Consider the following 19,960-nt stretch of genomic DNA (forward strand, 5'->3'; position numbering starts at 1 on the left):
TGAGACTATCCATGATGACATCACAGAGCTCTCTAGACAAGGGGACACTCTCCTCCTTGGTGACTTCAATGCACGTGTTGGGAACAGACAAGTTGGCTTGTTAGATTTCGATGAGGATTCCCTCATAGTACCGGAGATGGATGCAGCAGAGTTGGGGATCATGAGACAGTCGGCACATGCATATGCACCAGTGACACCATATGGGAGGCATCTACTAGAGTTGGGGGCTCACTTGTTTCCGGAGTTGGGCTCACAGAGTTGGGGTCTCCGGAGTTGGGGGCTCACTTGTTTCCGGAGTTGGGCTCACAGAGTTTGGGTCTCCGGACATGGCCATCATCTAGTGGGCTCACTTGTTTCCCACATGGCGGGGGGAGAAGTAATGTGGACTACCATCGGTCCACTAGCCTTTGTCCCACGAATACATGACTTTACTGTGCCTCTTCCTCCACTCATGGCCGACAACTCATACCTTACCTTATGTATATCGGTCGCCATGCCAGCCATGAGGAGGGTCCCCCTGCCATTCGCGTTCAGATCATTTTGACCGTGCTCTTGACCCGGTGTACATGAGCCACCTAGCTTCTGAGCTTCCAGTATTACTGTTGATATTTTGCTACTTCTACTACTTTGTTCACTAGCTTAGCACTTTAGCTTTCAGCAAGGGCCTTAGTGAGCCCTTAGTGGCTTGTATGAGTTACCTTTTGGCTTTGCATTTGCCTCATAGGCCCGCAAGGCCTCTTGCAGATGTTAATACATCTCTCTCTCTCTCTCTCTCTCTCTCTCTCTCTCTCTCTCTCTCTCTCTCTCTCTCTCTCTCTCTCTCACGGCGACGTAGACTACTATGGCTAGCACTATCCTCTTCTATGACCTTAGCAACTGAGGGTGATCCGAGATGCTGGTATGCAAACACATGCAAGTGGTTTAAGAGATTAGGACTCCACATGGACAGATCACCCCCCTTCCAGTACAACATTGATGCGCCATATCTCCCGCCCAGATATCATGAGGTTAACCAGGTCATACACGAGGACCTTCTACAACTACACACATTGAGGACCTGGTTGGCACCGAGTGAGCTCCCAGTTAAGCTCAGCTTCTATAGAGATCATTATTTGCACATTTATGATGAGGGCTTTATCGATCCTCCAGGATATACACGAATTCATCTCCCCATTCATTGAGGATCTCTATTGGGCAGTTTCGGGTTCATCACATCGACTTCGCATACACAGTGGGTGAGCTGAGGGAGTACCCAAGGAGAGGCAGATTTGTGTCTTATGTGATTTACGGGAGTTAGAAGACCTTCAAGTGCCCAGTGTACTATGAGATCCGATGCCGCTACTATTGTTCTTTGGAGATAGCTTTGGACTGCTATCCCACCTCCTTTCTTATCCAGATCAAAGATACATAGCCACCTTCATTCATGAGGCGTTTAGGCATCAAGAGTGGGACGGGGGACACAGGCAGACTCATCTCAGAGCATGATCACAAAGTTCTTTCAGCCAGATCATACAGACCCTCGTTCTCGAAAAGCCGCTGAGGTAGACATCCAAAGCCGCCGGCATGACACATCGGAGGATACACAGATCACACTTGGAGACATCCCTTCCACGTTTCACACCTGGGGCACGACCTACGCGACCTACAAGAGTTACCATGGCCCTTGTCAGACGAAGAGCCACAGCCACAGGAGGCCACGTTGAACCGCACCCACAAATAGCCGTCAGCACTCAATCTCTGATCTTATACCACCACAACCCCGCTAACCATTCGGTCCACCATGACCTCCCTTCTAGAGCTCGAATATCTGTTGTATCGGGCCAAGCTTGCCATTGCATTTGATGTGACATGATGATACAATAATGCAGATGATGTTGATGTTAGGATGATGTAGTACTGATGCTTTGGACAATTTATTACTGATGCCTTTTATGACTATGTAGCATTTAGCATCTAGCATAGGTGTTCATGCTCGTTTTAGTAGCTCCACCCTCTCAGCTTGTTGTATCAGGTTTCTTATAGTCTCATAGACCCAACAGTCTTCCAAAGACTTGGGAGCGACTCTTGTTGTTGGGTGTATTGAGTTCGATCCCCGGGATCGATGTCGGACGACCCCGTGACGGCCCTCCCTCGTTTCTCTTCAGTGTGTATATAGTCTCATCTCGGCCAACATTTTTGCCGCTCTTGCTCGTTATAGAAGTGACTCTTATTGTTGGGTGTGTTGAGTTCCATCCCCAGGATCAATGTCTGATGACCCCGTGAGGGCCCTACCCTGTGACCCGACGTTAAAAACTTTCTTCTCTTCAATGTGTGTATAGTCTCATCCCAATTCCCGCCCCACATTTCTACTGCTCTTGGCAGACTTGGTGGTTACGACAGTGACTCTTGTTGTTGACAGATCCCTAGGGATGACCCTGTGAGGACCCTGCCTTGTGGCTTGACGTTTTTTTTTTTAAATCTCTTTAGTGTGTATATAGTCTCATCCCGGCCAACATTCCTACCACTGTTGGTGAACAGACTTGGTTGGTTATGGGAGTGACTTGTTGTTCGGTACGTTGAGTTCGATCACTAGGATCGACGTCTGATGACCCCGTGAGGGCCCTAACTTGTGGCATGATGTTAAAAAAAAGTATCCCTTCCTCCCTCCCTCCCTCCCCCTCTCTCTCTCTCTCTCTCTCTCTCTCTCACACACACACACAACCCCCGCTATCCTGTTGGGATTCGCATTGGCTGCCCCAAGCAACGAGCTATTCAAGCCCCTGCAGCCTCAACTGTGCTAGGGTCGCGGGATGTTCTATCCTCCACCTACCTGCTCCATGAACCAAGCACAAACGAGAGCCCAATAGCACCTCCTTAACCCTAAGGCGGAGAATGACTACACACAAAACGGCACATGCACCCGGACGAGTAGAATCTGTCGAGTTGCCCACCTGTATAGTAAGGGTATTCCATCCCACGTGTGGAGGAGATAAATTTCCAATGCCTATTGAGCTGCCTATTGAGCTACTAATCACATAATTATCAGCACGTGGGATCTAGTAGTGCTCACTCAAGATCATTGTAAGGCTAAGACATATCTGAGGTCTATTCAATCGAGCAATGGTACCCTAGCTCTCAAATGGAAGGCGCATATGCATTCCACACAGAGATGGTATCTACTTGATGAAAGAGCACTGCCAAAACCATCGTCTACACATCTAGATTGCACACTTTAGCCTAGTGATGGAGGGCAACATAGCCGTCTTGTGATGCTCTCATCAACATTAGGTCAGACCTCATATATACCAAGAAAACATCCACGCATCATGAGCGTCCCTGCAAGGCCTAGCCTTCACATATCTTTTATACTTTGGTCCTTGATATTTCTTTAGAAGAATCACGTGGAAAGCATTGTGGAATCTTCCAATTCTTTGGTCATGCTAGTCAATACGTGACTTCATTTATTGGCTCACTGACATGAAAAGGTCCATCATACCTAGAAGATAGGTTTGGATAAACCTTTTCTTTTCCTTTCATCTTATTGAGTTGGGATTCTCAAATTTGAGGAGTACCCAATCCCCTTCATGGAGATCCATCTCTTGCTCCTCTTTTGTGCTTCTCTTTAACATTCTACGGCTCTCCAAACCTAATTCTCTCAAGGTCTTTAACCTACTAGCTAGTTGGTCCTGAGAATGGGTGGTAAAATCACCTTTCCATAAATCCTATGGGCCTCAACATATTTTGCAAAAGCCAATCTATGTGTGGTTGTTACTGAATTTGCCTGAGGCATGGTGGAAGTTTCAGTGCAACTCCCTTTAAATCTCATATGATGACTGCCCTTCACACGTGCCTCAATTTGAACCTATTGTTTAGCATGAAGACTAAAAGGAGAGCTTTAACAAGCATCGTCTACCTACCATCAACTCTTTGAAAAAAACAAAGTGAAAAAGATTCAATTACACACACGATACCATGCTAGTTGTTGGCACCTAGTCCCTAGACATGGGACATCCTTACAAACAGTTAACATTGCATCATTTTTACCACATAATAGAAAGCTCTTTTCTCTCAAAGACAAAAAATGTAATCAACGGCAGGCCAAAATAGGGAAATTGTTGCATCATCAAGAGTGCAGCCTTCCCATGAAAAATATTGCATCTTAAGATTAAGGACTAAGAGAAGCCAGTAATGATTACACTTAAGGCTAGATCTTAGCCTCACTAGACCAAAATATACCCATGTGGTCAAAGTCCAAATGTGTGGGGGAAAAGTGAGTAGGCTTAAGATAGGAAACGTTAATACAATGACACCAAGTTTATCCTTAAAAAAGAGTAAGCAATTTTCCCGGCCTTGTAGTACCCTATTGGATAGATAGGTGTCACTAGGATGTGAGGTAAGGGTGTGTTTGTGATTCTAAATGTAGAATAGGCTCATAAAAGGTATTATCTAAGGCCAATAGGATTCCTATAAAAGTGGAACCCATTTCTTTGTTTCCATGAGAATGCATGGTCTAACTTGCAATTACCTCCTGCTAGATGATAGTTCGAGAAGTAATACCTATAATTTACCACTTTGTAATGAAATCCTAATCGTATGGGGAACATTCTCCAAAGAGTAGAGCATAAGGTTTCACTTGCAAGTAGTATTCTCACAAATAGTTATTCGATAAATATGTTGTATCCCCCAATAGAAGAATCTCAATCATGTATTTCTAGCTAGGGGCATTCTTCAACCGTTGTACTAGTCCATAAGGAAAACTTTTAGCACATCCTCCATGTCTCCACTATATATGTTTTTATCACTTTTCAGCTGAAAAACAGAAATGTCACATCTTCCAAACGTAATCATTATAGCAGCCAAAAAAAAAAACACCACCACCACCACCACTCAGGCATTAGATGAAACTCTGTGAAGCTACATTCGTACCGCAACCAAAGAGTCAGTGTCACGTTCTCCATAGTACGATTCATGATTATGATTCCCATGCTCTTCCCTACAATGCAACACCTTACATTAATTTTAGAAAAGGGAAAAAATGTTTTAATAGCACCCAAATGGCCTTGACTATTGTTGGAACAAGAGCATCTATTAACCTAACCTATGATGGATGAATAACAAAGTATTTAGGCTAAAAGCCTCACTCAATGGCTGTGATTATTCAAATGCTATTTGCTCATGATAGCAAGAGTACGTTCTATCACATCAAGACTTTCTTTTGGCAAGTAAAGCTTATGATCTCTATAAAATAAGAATTCAAAACAATTGAAGTTGTTGTCATGTACTTACCCTCTATTTTGGCGAGTGCATAGTTGTCAGCCCAAATAGCGCAGAATTTGACCAAATACAACAAACCACAAAATTAGTGCTTCAGTAATAGGAAGGTCAACCTTACGAAATTTATCTAAATAACTTGACCAACAGCACAAACGTCTTGTCCAAGAATAGACAAATGCTGAACAAGGAAGCTGAATTAGCACAATTCAAAATTGATTCATCATAGGCATCAAAAGAGACCGGGTGCCCTGCAAATATTGAAAAACATGCTTCACAGCCTACCAATGTGAAGTCTTTGGGCTGTGTAGGACACTGCATACTGAATGTCAAGACGTGTGTTGCATAAATAATTCCACAGCCTAGCTATAAACAGAGGCATCAAAAGGTTCTCTGGCATCATGAACAGACAGCTTCAGCCCCGGCTCGATAGGAGTAGAGATGGGCTTGTAATTCTGAGATCTAAACCGTTCCAAAAGCTTACCAATATACTTGGATTGCAACAGCCCGACACCTCAATCATCTTGTATAAACTGGATGCCGAAATAGTAGTGAAGCAACCAACCCCAAAACTGACATCTCAAATGTATGCTGTAATTCAGTCTTAAAGTCTGCAATTTTTGCAACATTGTGAACAGCATGTCATCGACGTCGTAGAGAACAATGATGAGCAAATCCCCCCCTTCCTGACAAAGAGGGTGCTCTCATGTGGACTATTCTGCATCTATTTTTGCATACCCCAAGCTTGAAGGGCTTGCTTCAAGGCCTTTCTCAATACTTTGGTTTCCTTTCCACGTTCCACAAATCCAATGGGCTGAGAAACGTAGACCTCCTACTAAAGGTGCCCATTCGTCATACAAGAAGTGGGGGCAAAGGTTTCATCATAATCTATGCCTCTCTGCTCTGCATAACCCTTTGCCACGAACGAGCTTTGTATCTATCTATGGAACCATCTAATTCTCTTTTGAGCTTGTACACCCACTTCGTGCCACTTGCCTTCTTGCCGGTAGGCAAGTCCACCAACTCCCAAGTGTGATTTTTCTTAATGGAGTCAATCTCCGCTTGCATTGCCTGCATCCAATGTACATTGTCTAGTACATCATCAAAACTATCAGGCTCATCTACCTCAAGTATGCTGCTGATCCAAGCAAACTCCCAAAAATGGGCATCCTCAATGTCTCCACTGCCACTCCGTGTACGACTAAGTGAAGAAAGCTCGTTGTCCTCGAGAGTGCGGAGCAGCCAATGAGGTATTGATCTTGCTTCTTGCACTGATGGACATTGAATAATTGGTATTTTGATAGTGGTGCCACCAAAAATATCACTTCCACGAAGTGTTTGTTTGATTCTATGTGTTGGAAAAAGAGTGTCTTGTGCAAATGATTCTTCTTATTCAGTTCGTGGCATTGGTGAGATTGTGCTTACAGCCACAGTTCAAAATTCATGATGTGCTTTATGTGCCTGGAATCAAGAAAAATTTGCTTTCAATGTCCTCTCTCAATAAAAGAGGATTTTAGGTTGTCTTTGAAGATGACAAGTGTGCAGTTCGAGACAAATGATTATGCCTTGAAACTATCTGGGACGCTATTTCGTGGTCTTTTTCAGCTTAATGTTTTTGAGAAAAGACTAGATCATGCTGAAAACACGTTTCTACTCCCATTGTTGCTATGCAGAATGCGGAGTTATGGCATGCCAGATATGGGCATATGAGTTATGGCAGCTTGATGACACTTCAAAAACATGCTATGGTTGATGCTTTGCCTCTCTTGGAGTCACCTCCCCCTCATGCCTGTGAAGGGTGCATACTTGGGAAGATGCACAAGTTTCCTTTCAAAAAGGATGGTGCAATAAGAGCTGTTCGTAAATTACAGCTCATTCATAGTGATGTCTGCAATCCCATGAGGACTCCTGCATTGGTAGTTATCTGTATTATGTCACATTTATTGATGAATGATGACTACTCAAACTACACTTGGATCTATGGTTTAAAGAAAAAATCAGATGTGTTTAAGCATTTTCAAAACTTTGTGGCAAAGGTTGAGAATGGAACAGGACTCAAGGTGCAGATACTACATACAGATAGAGGGGGGGAGTATATGTCTCATGAATTTGAGGCTTATTTAAAAGAGAAAGGCATTACACATCAGCTTACAATGAGGCTCACCCCTCAACAAAATGGCAAAGCTGAGCGGAAGAATAGAACTCTTATGAAGATGGATAGATGCATGCTCACAAGCAAAAAGTTGCCTCACAGATTTTGGCTTGAGGGTCTCATGTGTGCCGACTATGTTTTGAATCGGGCTCCCACTAAGGCTTTGAAGACAAAGACTCCCTATGAAGTTTGGCATGGGAGAAAGCCTTCAATGGAACATTTTTGTGTCTTTGGATGTGTTGCACATGCCCATGTGCATGTTCAGTTTCGACATAAACTGTCGGGCAAGGCACTTAGATGCATATTTGATGGGTATAGTGCAGAGAGCAAAGGTTACCGTCTCTACAATCTTGCAACCGTCAACGGGCAAGATTTTTATTAGCAAAGATGTAATCTTTTCAGAAAATTCAGCACATACACATGCTGAATTAAATATGCTAGCTTCCTCCATATCAGATGATGTTTTTGAGGGTTTACTACCCATTGCTTTGGGTTCCGCATCTGAAATCCCTTCTGAAAATCAACATTTACAGCAAGCTCCTCCTGTTCCACATGGCCCGATTCAGCCACCAGCTGATTTAGTTCCTCCACACGCAGTAGATGTTGTCAAGCAAGAGATTACCAAAATACACGCAGCCAAAACAGTTCCAAATTGGCTGCTCCAAAGTCTCAAGGAGAGTAGACTTGATGCTCCTTTGCCTGGCAGAACTCGTAGTGCAGCAAGGCACGAAGGGGGGGCTCTTTCTGTTAAATCAGCTTTTGCATGTACTCTTCTTGATGAGGAAGAGCATACGAATGCCATGCAAGATGAGTTGTAGTCTATTGATAAAAATCATACCTGGAAGCTTGTGGATTTGCCACCAGGAAAGAATGCCATAGGTACCAGATGGGTTTTCAAAGTCAAAAGGGTCCATTGACAGGTACAAGGCACAGCTGGTTGCAAAAGGCTATGCTCAGAAGAAGGGCATAGATTATGAGGAAACATTTGCTCCTACTTCCACGATGACCACTATCAGATCAGTTATGGCTATGGCTGCACACTTTGATTGGAATGTTCATCAGTTGGACACAAAAACAGCCTTTCTTAACAGAGACTTGTTGGAAGAGGTTTATATCAAGCAACCTCTTGGCTTTGAAATTTCGAGTAATGCACATAAAGTTTGCAAGCTGAATCAAGATTTGTACGGGCTGAAACAAGCCCCACGTGCATGGTACTCCAAAATTGGTGCCTTTATGACCAACAAAGGGCTTTATAACAGTCCAACTCAAAGTACCCTCAACATCAAGAAGGATGGGAGGGATATATATACCTAGATGAATCCAAGAACATTCCCAAACTCATCCTCTAAAAACACAACATAGTGCAGTTTCAATCTCACGATAGTCACTCATAAGATTGAAAACCATAAACTCCATCACGCATAGCAGGGACTAGCTACTATGACATCCCCACTGATGTCATCGGCGCCCAACAGTGGGTGTAGACCATAGTATAAAAATATGCTCTCATACATAAAATCCACACCCCGACACATACTTGAGCATCCCTTTATACAAAGTCTTTGTACTGAGTTTCTGTCGGCACTCCAGAGGTATATTTTAGTCATCAATCTTTATGTGGATGACATGCTGTTCACAGGGTCACATGAAGAAAAAATTGCAGATTTTAAAGCTGAATTGAAAGCTACATTTGACATGTCAGATCTGGGGATATTTTAGTCATCATTCTTTATGTAGATGACATGCTGCTCACAGGATCACATGAAGAAAAAATTGCAAATTTTAAAGCTGAATTGAAAGCTACATTTGACATGCCAGATTTGGGCATGTTACATTTTTATTTGGGGATCCAGTTTATACAAGAGAGACATGGCATCATTGTGTCTCAATCCAAGTATGTGCAAAAGCTCTTGGATCGGTTCAACATGCAAAATTGCAAGCCTACAGCCACTCCCATGGAGCCAAGGTTGAAGCTTACTATATATAATGCACGTGAATCAGTAGATGCCACACTCTACAGCCTGTAGGGTGCCTAATTTATTTGTGCAATACATGGCCCAATATTCAGTTTTCACTATAACAAGTAAGTAGATATATGCACAGCCCAAAGACAGCACATTGGCAGGCTGTTAAACGCATCTTCCGTTACTTGCAAGGCACAAGGTCTTATGGCTTGATGTTTCCCAAGGGGGTTGACTTGCAGATGCATGCTTACAGTGACTCAAATTGTGTTGGAGACTAAGATACTAGGCAATCCACAAGTGGCCATTATTTCTTTTGGGATATGCTTGCATTTCTTGGTTGAGCAAGAAACAAGCTACTGTGGCTACCTCCTCATGTGAAGCTGAGTATAGGGAAGCTTTCACCGCAACAGTTGAGTGTGTTTGGCTGCACCGTTTATTTGCTGATCTTCATCTCTCATTGGAGGGTCCTTCTCTCATTCTCACTGATAGTCAAAGTGCTATAGCAATGGCCAAGAATCCTGTGTTTCATGCTCGCAAGAAGCAATCAGAGAGAAGTTGCATGCAGGGGAGATCAGTATGATCTATGTCTCCACACATGAAAATGTTGCTGACATCTTCACCAAAGCACTTCCGCGTGAAGTTGGAGGCATTTCGCAGTGCCCTGAACTTATCTCCTTTTGGTGATTGATCATTTCCTTGTACATCATCACATTGGCACTGCGGAGGGTGTTGGAATTATTGCCATAATTCATGGTAGTGACCAATGTATGACAAATAAGTGGGTTAGGGGCACTTTTCCCTCATTAGAGGTTTTTTCCCCTAACCACAGTTAGAACCCCTAACTATAGTTAGTGGTTAGGATAAGGTTTTTTCACTTAGACAAAACCTTAGTCTTGTAGGTTGTTTCTTATCTTTTTCAATACATTGTGTGATTTGCTCTCGCTCTCCTTTTCTCACAAAACACACATACCATAGGGGGCTAGAAAGCCCAACCTTGGTCGAAAGGATCCTTGTCCTCAAGAGAGAGGCCATGAACCTCTATTGTAGCTACATGTATCTCCTCTGGGGGGTCTTTAGGTTCAACTTGTTCTTCAGCCAAGAGACGAAGGACTTCAAGAGTTTGCTCAAAGCAAGAAATTCCATGCATATTCTTCATAAGGACAACCATCTTATCTTCATCATTGGGCACACTTTTCAAGCTTGAGAGTCGTTAAACAAGACATTGAAACCGGGCTAGATCATCACTCTCTCTTCCATTTTCAAATCATAAAACTTGAGCTTCAGAAAGACTTTAGAGTTGGTGATTTTTTTACCAAACAAGGTCTCGATGAGGTGATTCCAAATCTGCTTAGCTGTCCACTTAAAATCCACATGATGGATGAGAGAGTTGGCTAAGCAATGAGCAATGAGGGCAATGGCCTTAGCATTCTGCTGCTTTCAAATCCTTTGGTGTTGCTGATCAAGTAACTCAACCTAGTCATCCTCAACAACATCCTAAACTCCTTCACGCATAAGGAGCAGCTGCATTTTGGTTTGCCATGTGGGAAAACCTTCCCCCTTGAACTTCTCCACTAGTAAGGAAGTAGAAGACAACGAAGTCATGATGCTAAAGACGTTCGTGAAGGCGGGCAGCAAGCAGAAATGAAGACCCAACAGGAATGGGCTGGTCACGGTCTTCAAAACAGAACAGCAATCTCCTTGTGTGAGAAAGAGCAGATATAAATGCCTAGTGATGCTCCAACAAATCAGAGAGCAGCAAAAAATATGCCTCGAAATGTGAAACTGAATGCTGCAACAGGTCCAAATCCCTCAAAACAGCTCACAAGAGCACTCCGAAATGCTGTAGCGGCTATCTGATACATCACATCAACACACTCTTTCGCTATGATATCTCCAACATCGCCCACCTAAAAAAGGTCCCAAAATCAGCAGCAACTCGCAGGAATCAGCCAGGAAGCATTTCGCCCCATCTTCTGTAGCTCGTTGTCTACAGCTCGGGAAGCAAACAAATGAATCACCTCTCCTTCAATGAAATCTGCCTATAAGAGAAATCGCCATACTTTTGGAGCCCGGAAACAGCAAAATCCAACCTGTGGAGAAATCACAATCCTTCCTAGTCAGCTTCCAGCAGCAGAAACGACATCCAAACAGGTCGCCCACCAGCCCGAAGGTCACCAGCAGCAGCAGAAGTCCAAAATCCATCCTGAAAACAGGTCGCCCAGCTCCAAATCCCCTCCAGGGAAAATTGCGATGGATTTTCTCTCTCTTCTAGCTTGCTTTTTGGCCTCCTGCACGCCAAACAGGTGTCCTGTGCTGATGTTGGAGCCTCGTGCCAAAAATAGCAATTTTTAATTGCACCACTCTTTTGCGCCTCTGTTGCACACACTCGTCCTAGGAATTAATTGCCTTGTAATTGGCCTGCACATTCACAATTTCCAAGGGACCGCTAGGAGTTTTAATTCCCCAAGTCCCGCACACGTAGCCAGACTTTCGCGCCCCAAAGGCCCAAGGCAATCACATGTAAATTACCGGAGTCGCAAATCAAAATTCATATAAATTTAGGTCCTCGTGACATACCCCCCTCTTGAAAGAAGGTAAACGTCCACGATTGCATGCAAACAAAAACAACAGAAAGAGAAAAAGAAAATGACAAAAAGACAAGGCAAATATGAAAGAACAACCAGCAATGCTGCCGACAAATCAACCAGCTCTGAAAGGGTAGCCAACCTACAGACCTACAAAATCTGAAAGGACAGCCAACCATGCCGCCAACAGATCAACCAACAATGTATACATATTTGTAGAGCCATGGATAACAAATACATATAGCATTGCACATCAAATGCATCATAGTCAAGTGACTAGTACACCAATCATAGAGGCCCCACGGCAAAAATAATGTCAGCAACTAGTACCTCGGGTGAAACATACAGTAACACCAAGCGACCTCTAGATACTCGAGTGTGTCTGTACAGAGGGAGTGGAGGTGCTAACCCCCCTCTTGAGCATCAGGCAATGCTCCAGACGCCTATCACTTTGCTAAACCTGAAGAAGTGCCAACTAAGGTTGGCTCCAACTGGAAAGCTTCAAGGTAAAGCTGCAACACCTGAGGAATATCTGCCAGTTCCTCCTCCTCCAACCACTTCGCATGCAATGATGAATAGTTGGAAAATTTCACCAAGTAGCGTTGGGTAACTTTAACTTTTACCTTCCTTTCCTTATGTGCTAGAATATGCTCTGGTACCAGAATTTCATCCAACTCTTCCACCTCTGGTTGCATTTCCCAAGGCATATTCTCGGGCACATCACCTTGAAAAGGCTTGAGAAGACTCACATGAAAAGCATTGTGAATCCTCCTCACCTTCCTCGGCTTCCCAAACCAGATCCATGAGGCAGTTACACATTGAGAGAATCTACTCAGATCACAGAGACGGGACGGGACGGGACGCACTGACAGAGTCTTCTCCAGAGCATGATCAGACAGTTTTTCCAGTCAGATCACATATGTTCTCACCTCACTTGCATCACACATGGGCGAGACTCACATAAAAAGCATTGTGAATCCTTCTCACCTTCCTCGCCTTCCCAAACCAGATCCATGAGACAGTTACACATCAAGAGAATCTACTCAGATCACAGAGACCGGGACGGGACGCACTGATAGACTCTTCTCAGAGCATGATCGAACAGTTTTTCCAGTCGGATCACATATGTTCTCACCTCACTCGCATCACACATGGGCGAGACCTGGTTAAACTTGGAGACATTCCCTCCATGTTCAAGATTGGAACACGATCGACAAGGGTTACGGTATCCCTAGTCCCACGCAGGGCCTCGGCCAAGAGACCACGCCAAGCAATGCCCGCAACAGCATGCTATTTTGTACTTTATACTACCATTGTCTTACCGGTCACCTGGTCACCTGTGACATTGGGGTGTCACGATCTGTGACGCCTTGGCACAACTGCTGCTTGGAGACCATTCCAGCTCACTCAAGATCCAAGAGCTGAGAGGGGTGTTAGAGGTGACATCTCCTATTTCATTGAGTGAGGGCCTTGGTTGTGGGTCTGCCCGCCCATGTGAGGGAGAGTGAGGGCCATGTTTGTGGGTTTGCCCCCCCAGAAGCGGCAGAGAGAGAATGAGAGAGAGATGGATGCTGCCCAGTCCACCGCTACATGGAGGAGTGTACGGAGAAGATTCGGGCATGTTTTGTCCTGTTCTGGGACCTACCTAGTGCTGCCACTAGGCTGCTCTCATGAAGCCTAGTAGGCGCCATGGTTGGGGGGCCTTTTATAGCTCCTAGACCCCCATATGCTCACCGACCAGCCAGTCGACTGGCCCTCTTGGGTCGGCTGCCCAGTCAGCTTCCCCTACTCCTCCAGTTGGTTGCCTTGGGCAAGGGGAGGAGCCTATAAATAGGGCTCCTCTCCCCCATTCTCTCCATCTCAGAGCAGACAGCCAGCAGTTCACTTGGAGAGAATGTGGGAGAGGAGCCCTATATATAGGGCTCCTCTCCCCCGGTTGTAGCGGGGTTTTCTTCTGCGATCCTTGTGCAAGACTCTCTTTCTCTTGTTCTCTCTGGTTTCCTGTTCAGTTCTATGAGTAGCTTGCTCTCTTTCTCTCTCCTTTGGGGTGCAGTTCCGCTGCACTTCTCACACAAGGTGCATGTGTGTGCATGTGTGCAAACATACATGTACATGTGCGTGCTTTTTGAGCTCAAAAACATAAAGCATAGAGATTGCATTAGGTATCACAGCATAACAGAGAATACGGTACACACCTTACATCATGGCCGCTTCGAAAAATGCGGATGGAGGGGTATCCTTGAATGTGATGCCTGCATTGAAAGTACAAAAATTGGTGGATCAACATCAATCGAAAGAAAGTAGGTTTCGTGATAAAATGCTAGAAAAACAAGAGCAACTTTTCCGTCAGCCATTAAATGCACGGAGTGCGACATTGAAACACTCTCAAATCCATTTTCATACTCATTGCTTGCACCACATATCGTTCCAAATGCCATTGTATTCACAATCTATCATAGTTTTTCTCTCTGCAGTTGCCTATTTAGAGCTTCCAACCATAGGATTATAGACGTTGACGAATCTTTGTGAGTAGTACCTTTCTTATCATCATTGTCTACAATCCGTAATCCCAATCACACACCATTGGCACCAAAAAATAACCTCTATATAACGACAAATGCCAACGAAAAAACAGACAGCAAACTGTTGTCTTGGCTGCAAAAATGTAGTTTAGGCCCTTGCCAGTTTATTGCAACATCAACCAAAACTATAAGAATTGCATGTGAGAGAATGGTGAGTGAGAGAGAGCAAGAGAGTGAGAGTTGAAAGCTTGGAAGCTGAAAGCTGAGTTGCAATAGAAGAGTGTGAAGAGTACAACTCAATGAGTGAGAGATAAGGTTTTGTCCTAGTGACAAAACCTTAGTAGTCACTAACCATAGTTAGTGAACTAACTGCGGTTAGGGGGAAAAACCTCTTAAAGAGAGAAAAGTGCCCCTAACTAGCTTATTATATTACATTGGTCACTGCTGAATTATATCTATAATTCTAACACCCCCCTGCAGTGCCAATGTCATGTACAAGGCTAATCAATCACCAAACGGATATAAGTTCAGGGCACTGCGAAATGCCTCAAACTTTTCACGTGGTAGTGCTTTTGTGAAAATATCTGCAACGTTGTCATGTGTGGACACAAAGATCATACTGATCTCTCCTGCATGCAACTTCTCTATGACGTAGTGATAGTGAACCTCAATGTGCTTCGTGCGAGCATGAAACACTGGATTCTTTGCCACTGCAATGGCACTCTAACTATCACTAAGAATTGGAGAAGGACCCTCCAAAGACAGATGAAGATCAGCAAATAGACGTCGCAGCCAGACACATTCAACTGTTGCTGTGAAAGCTGCCCTGTACTCAGCTTCACATGATAAGGTAGCCACTGTAGATTGTTTCTTACTCAGCCAGGAAATGCAAGATTTACCCAAAAAGAAACAATTGCCACTAGTGGACTGCCTAGTGTCATAATCACCAGCCCACTCTGAATCACTGTAGGCATGCATCTGCAAGTCACCCCCCTGGGAAATAGCAAGCCAAAAGACTTCGTGTCCTGCAAATAACGGAAGATGCGCTTAACTGCCTGCCAATGCATAGTTTTTGGGCTGTGCATGTACCTGCTCACCTGAGATACTGCAAACTCAATATCAGGTCTAGTGTTGCAGAGATATATGAGGCATCCAACAGCCTGACTGTAAAGTGTGGCATCAACTAATTCTCCTGCATCATGCATTGTGAGTTTCAGCCCCGGCTCCATGGGAGTGGCTATGGGCTTACAATCATGCATGTTAAATCTGTCCAAGAGTTTCTGAACATACTTGGACTGAGACATAACAGTGCCACGTCTCTCATGAGAGAGCTGGATCCCCAAATAAAAGTGAAGCAGTCCCAAATCTGACATGTCAAAGTTGGTCTGCAAATCAGCTTTGAAATCTGCAATTTTGTCTTCATTGGACCCTGTGAGCAGTAAGTCATCGACATAAAGAAGGATGACTAAAATTTCCCCCCCATCCATCTTCATGTAGAGGGTGCTCTCAGTAGGACTATTGTGCAGCCCCTTGCTGGTCAAAAAGGCATGGATTTTGGCATACCATGCACGAGGGGCCTGTTTCAGCCCATATAAAGCTTTGTTGAGCTAGCATACTTGAAGTGCATTTGCTGTAATTTCAAAGCCCGAAGGTTGTTTGACATACACCTCTTCCAGCAAGTCCCCATTTAAGAAGGGTGTTTTTATGTCCAACTGATGAACATTCCACTCAAAATGTGCAGCCATTGCAATAACTGATCGGATGGTGGTCATCCGGGATGTAGAAGCGAATGTCTCCTCATAATCTATGCCCTTTTTCTGAGCATAGCCTTTAGCAACCAGCCTTGCCTTATATCTGTCAATGGAGCCATCTGGCTTCCGTTTGACCTTGAAAACCCATCGTGTGCCAATGGCATGTTTACCCTGTGGCAAGTCTACAACATCCCAAGTCTGATTTTTTGCAATGGACTGCAACTCATCGTGCATGGCATTCATCCAATGCACATTGTCCTTTGCCTCTTCGAATGTGGCAGGCTCCTCCTCATCAAGAAGAGTACCTGCATATGCTGATTCCACTGAATTAGCACCTTCCATGTGCCTTGCTGCACTGCGAGTCCTGCCAGGTAACGGAGCATCAATTTTACTCTCCCTGAGAGTCTATAACAGCCAGTTTGGGACTGTTTTTGCTGCATGTATGTCTGCAATTTCTTGCTGCACCACCTGTTCCACTGCCTGTGGAGGGGGCAAGACATTCTGTGGCGGAACTAAAGCATCTGGAGGTTGCTGTAAATTCTGATTTGCATCAGAAAAATCAGCAGGGGAACCCAAGGCTATGGGTAGCAACCCCTCAAAGACATCCTCTGAAGACGAAGGCATTTGAAATTCAGCCTGAGTGTGAGCTGAATTTTCAGAAAATATCACATCTCTACTGACTATGATCTTGCGTGTAGCAGGATTGTAGAGACGGTACCCCTTGCTTTCTGCACTGTACCCAACAAATATGCACTTAATAGCTTTATCAGACAATTTGTGCCTAAATTCAACTGGCACATGAGCATAAGCAAGGCATCCAAAGACTCGGAAGTCATCCACTGAAGGCTTCTTGTCATTCCAGACCTCATAAGGAGTTTTTGTTTTTAAAGCCTTAGTGGGAGCCCGATTCAAAATGTAATTGGCACACATCAAACCCTCAAGCCAGAATTTGTGAGGCATGTGTTTGCTTTTCAGCATACATCTGTCCATCTCCATGAGGGTTCTATTTTTTCTCTCAGCTTTGCCATTTTGCTGAGGGGTCAGCCTGACTGTGAGCTGATGCACAATACCCTTGCCTGAGCATGGGCTGCTCTTTTCTCAAAAATATCAAGCTGAAAAAGCCCACGCAGCAGAGTACCAGATAACCTTAAGGCATAGTCATCTTCCCTGTCTCGGACAGCACATTTGTCATCCTCAAAGATGACCTGAAATCCACCTCTCTTAAGAGTGGACACTGAAAGAAGATTTTTGGTTATGCTAGGCACATATAAGACATCTGAAAGTCTGAAAATTGAGCAATCAATGGCAGTGAGCTCAACATCTCTTATGCCACGTACTGAATATGATGAGTTGTTGGCACAAGTGACTTTCTTACCAACGGGAGGTGGATGCAAGGAAGTAAAAAGACACTTCTTAGAAGTGATGTGCTTGGATGCACCGCTGTCAAAATACGAAGTGTTCAGTGTTTCATTGACACTGAAAGCAAATGCATCCGTAGAAGAGTCATAACTGCAAGTCAAAAATGCATATGTATCATCACTGCAAGTGGCTGTACTATCCCGAGCATCTGGAACAGCCAGCCTAGAATCTGAAATGCAAGATAAAAAGGCATAATCCTGTCCAACAAAGTTGGCTGCAGCATCCCCACTGTCAGATGCATGAGGAGCTGAATCTGAAACAGCCATTCCGGAGCTGTTTTTCTTCTCTTTTGCAAGCCTTTTCCTGCATTCTGCAATGTGATGACCTGGCTTTTTGCAGTAGTGACAAAAGCCCTTCTTCTTGGGCTTACTTGCATCATTTTTAGCCTTTTGTGAAGGCTGTCCTGACCCACTAGAAGACTGACTTACTGATGTCTTTGCATGTCCCTTTGTTTTTGATTTAAACTTTGAGAGCATGGCTTGTTCACCTGCACGTGAAGCCAAATTTTTCCTGGTCTGCTCTTCCTGAAGCAGAAGTCCTATTAACTCCTGAAAAGTGAGAGGATTTGCACCCCCCCTCAATGATAAGTTCAGCGAGGTATGAAAGCTGAAATAAGACTCAGGAAGAGAATTCAGAGTGGTTGTAATCATCTCTGAATCAAGAATAATTTCATCTATATTTAACAATTGCTCTCAGAGATCCTGTAGCTTTGTGAGGTGGACTGACATGGAGTCACCCTCTTCCATATGTGTATAACTTAACTCTCTTTTCAAGAAAGATACCCTTGCATCATTCCGAGCTGCATACATGCTTTCTAAAATATCCCACGCTGCCTTGGAGGTCTTACACGACCGGATATGCGGAATGATAAATCTTTTCACTGAAAGAGAGATGCATGACAAAGCTAAGGCATCCCATGAATCCCATCTCTTCTGTAGTGGCCATGGCTGCACCAACAACTTGTTCTGCAGCTGCCCCTTGTGCACGACCTCTTCCACCTCCTTGCTAAGGAGGGGTATTAGGTGCCATACCTGCTGGTCGGATCTCACCCCCATTCACATAATCCCATAAATTGCGAGAAATCAGAATATTGCGTACCATAAAACTCCAGAGGGAGTAGTTGGTACCATCCAACTTGTCTCCTGTGAAAGACCACCGAACTGGAAGTCATTCTGATTTTGCTGGGCCATATCTGAGAAAGAGATTTAAGCAGATACAAAACTGAATTCCCTTACTGGGAATGAAATGCACAACTCCCAAAAAAAAACACAGCCAAGCACCGGCTATAAATGCAACTCAGATTTCTGTACTTGCACTATCAGAAATCTGTCCAAGCATCAAAAACTCTCCAGAATCTGCCAAAAGTGCTGCAAAACACTCCAAGAAAGGCAGTATGAACTGAAAACTCCAAAAATTGCTCTCCCAACACAAAAGCCCCAAAATAGGCCTGAATTGCAACCGGAAAGGGGCAAATTGATCAAAAGCCCCAAATGTTGCAAGAATTTCACTCTGTCTGCAAAAGCCCCAAATTTCACTGCGAGATTGCAGTGTAAATACAAAATCCCCAAATTTCTTCAAGAAATTGTACTGCAGAACTGAAAGCCCCAAATTTCGAGCTTGAAATTGCAACCAGAAAGGGGCAAAAGTACTGAAAGCCCCAAATTTTACAATTTCAGCAGAAAGCCCCAAATTTCAGACCAAATCTGCAATTTTTGCTCCAAGTGTAGCTCCGAAACTACAAAATGATTGCAATGTCTGTAACAAACAAAATGCCCCAAATGTACTCCCAGAAAACTGAGCCAAACAATGGCTGTCTGCAAAATTTGCCTGCCAAAGATCACCTGCTTGTTCTCCTGTACGAAAACAAAGGACTACCTGCTGTACAGAAGCAGGTCCAATACGGAAGTACTGTACGGAAATACTGTACAGCTGACAGTACGTGCTGTACGGAAATACTGTACGGAGAACTTCCGTACTGTACGGAAGTACGGAATACAGCGAGCTGTACGGCTGCTGGCGGCGATGTACGACGAGCAGGTATGGTACGTGATGTACGGCGAGCATGTACGGTACGCGATGTACGGCGCTGTACGGCGAACCGTGCAGTCTGACGACGAATTGTACGGTCGCGATGTACGGATAACTTCTGCGGCTTGTACGAATGGTATTGTACAGTATGGTACAACAGGTAGGTGCGACAGGTACGGTACGGATTTCGAATCTGCATGTACGGATGGTATGGATGCAGGTGAAGCAGTACGGCAGGTACGAACGTGCAGAGACCACATGCAAGTTCCATACAGTTGTACGGACTGTA

At 44.3% G+C, this 19,960-nt stretch overlaps 1 protein-coding gene across 1 annotated transcript in view; it reads right to left on the minus strand.

The window, feature by feature from the left end:
- PDIL5-3 (PDI-like 5-3) overlaps window positions 1-19,960 on the minus strand; it is a 140,178-nt gene that overhangs the window by 32,821 nt on the left and 87,397 nt on the right. Inside the window, exons 9-10 of the mRNA XM_087374842.1 lie at window positions 14,147-14,203; window positions 4,906-4,972 (exon numbers count right to left, since the gene is read on the minus strand). Coding sequence (XP_087230968.1) covers window positions 4,906-4,972; window positions 14,147-14,203 — 124 coding nt within the window. The remainder of the gene's footprint in view (window positions 1-4,905; window positions 4,973-14,146; window positions 14,204-19,960) is intronic.

The sequence above is a fragment of the Dipteris shenzhenensis genome, chromosome 5 (assembly GCF_047967505.1).
Source record: "Dipteris shenzhenensis isolate YYH24624 ecotype China chromosome 5, Dip_SZ_1.0, whole genome shotgun sequence".
Classification (NCBI taxonomy): Eukaryota; Viridiplantae; Streptophyta; class Polypodiopsida; order Gleicheniales; family Dipteridaceae; genus Dipteris; species Dipteris shenzhenensis.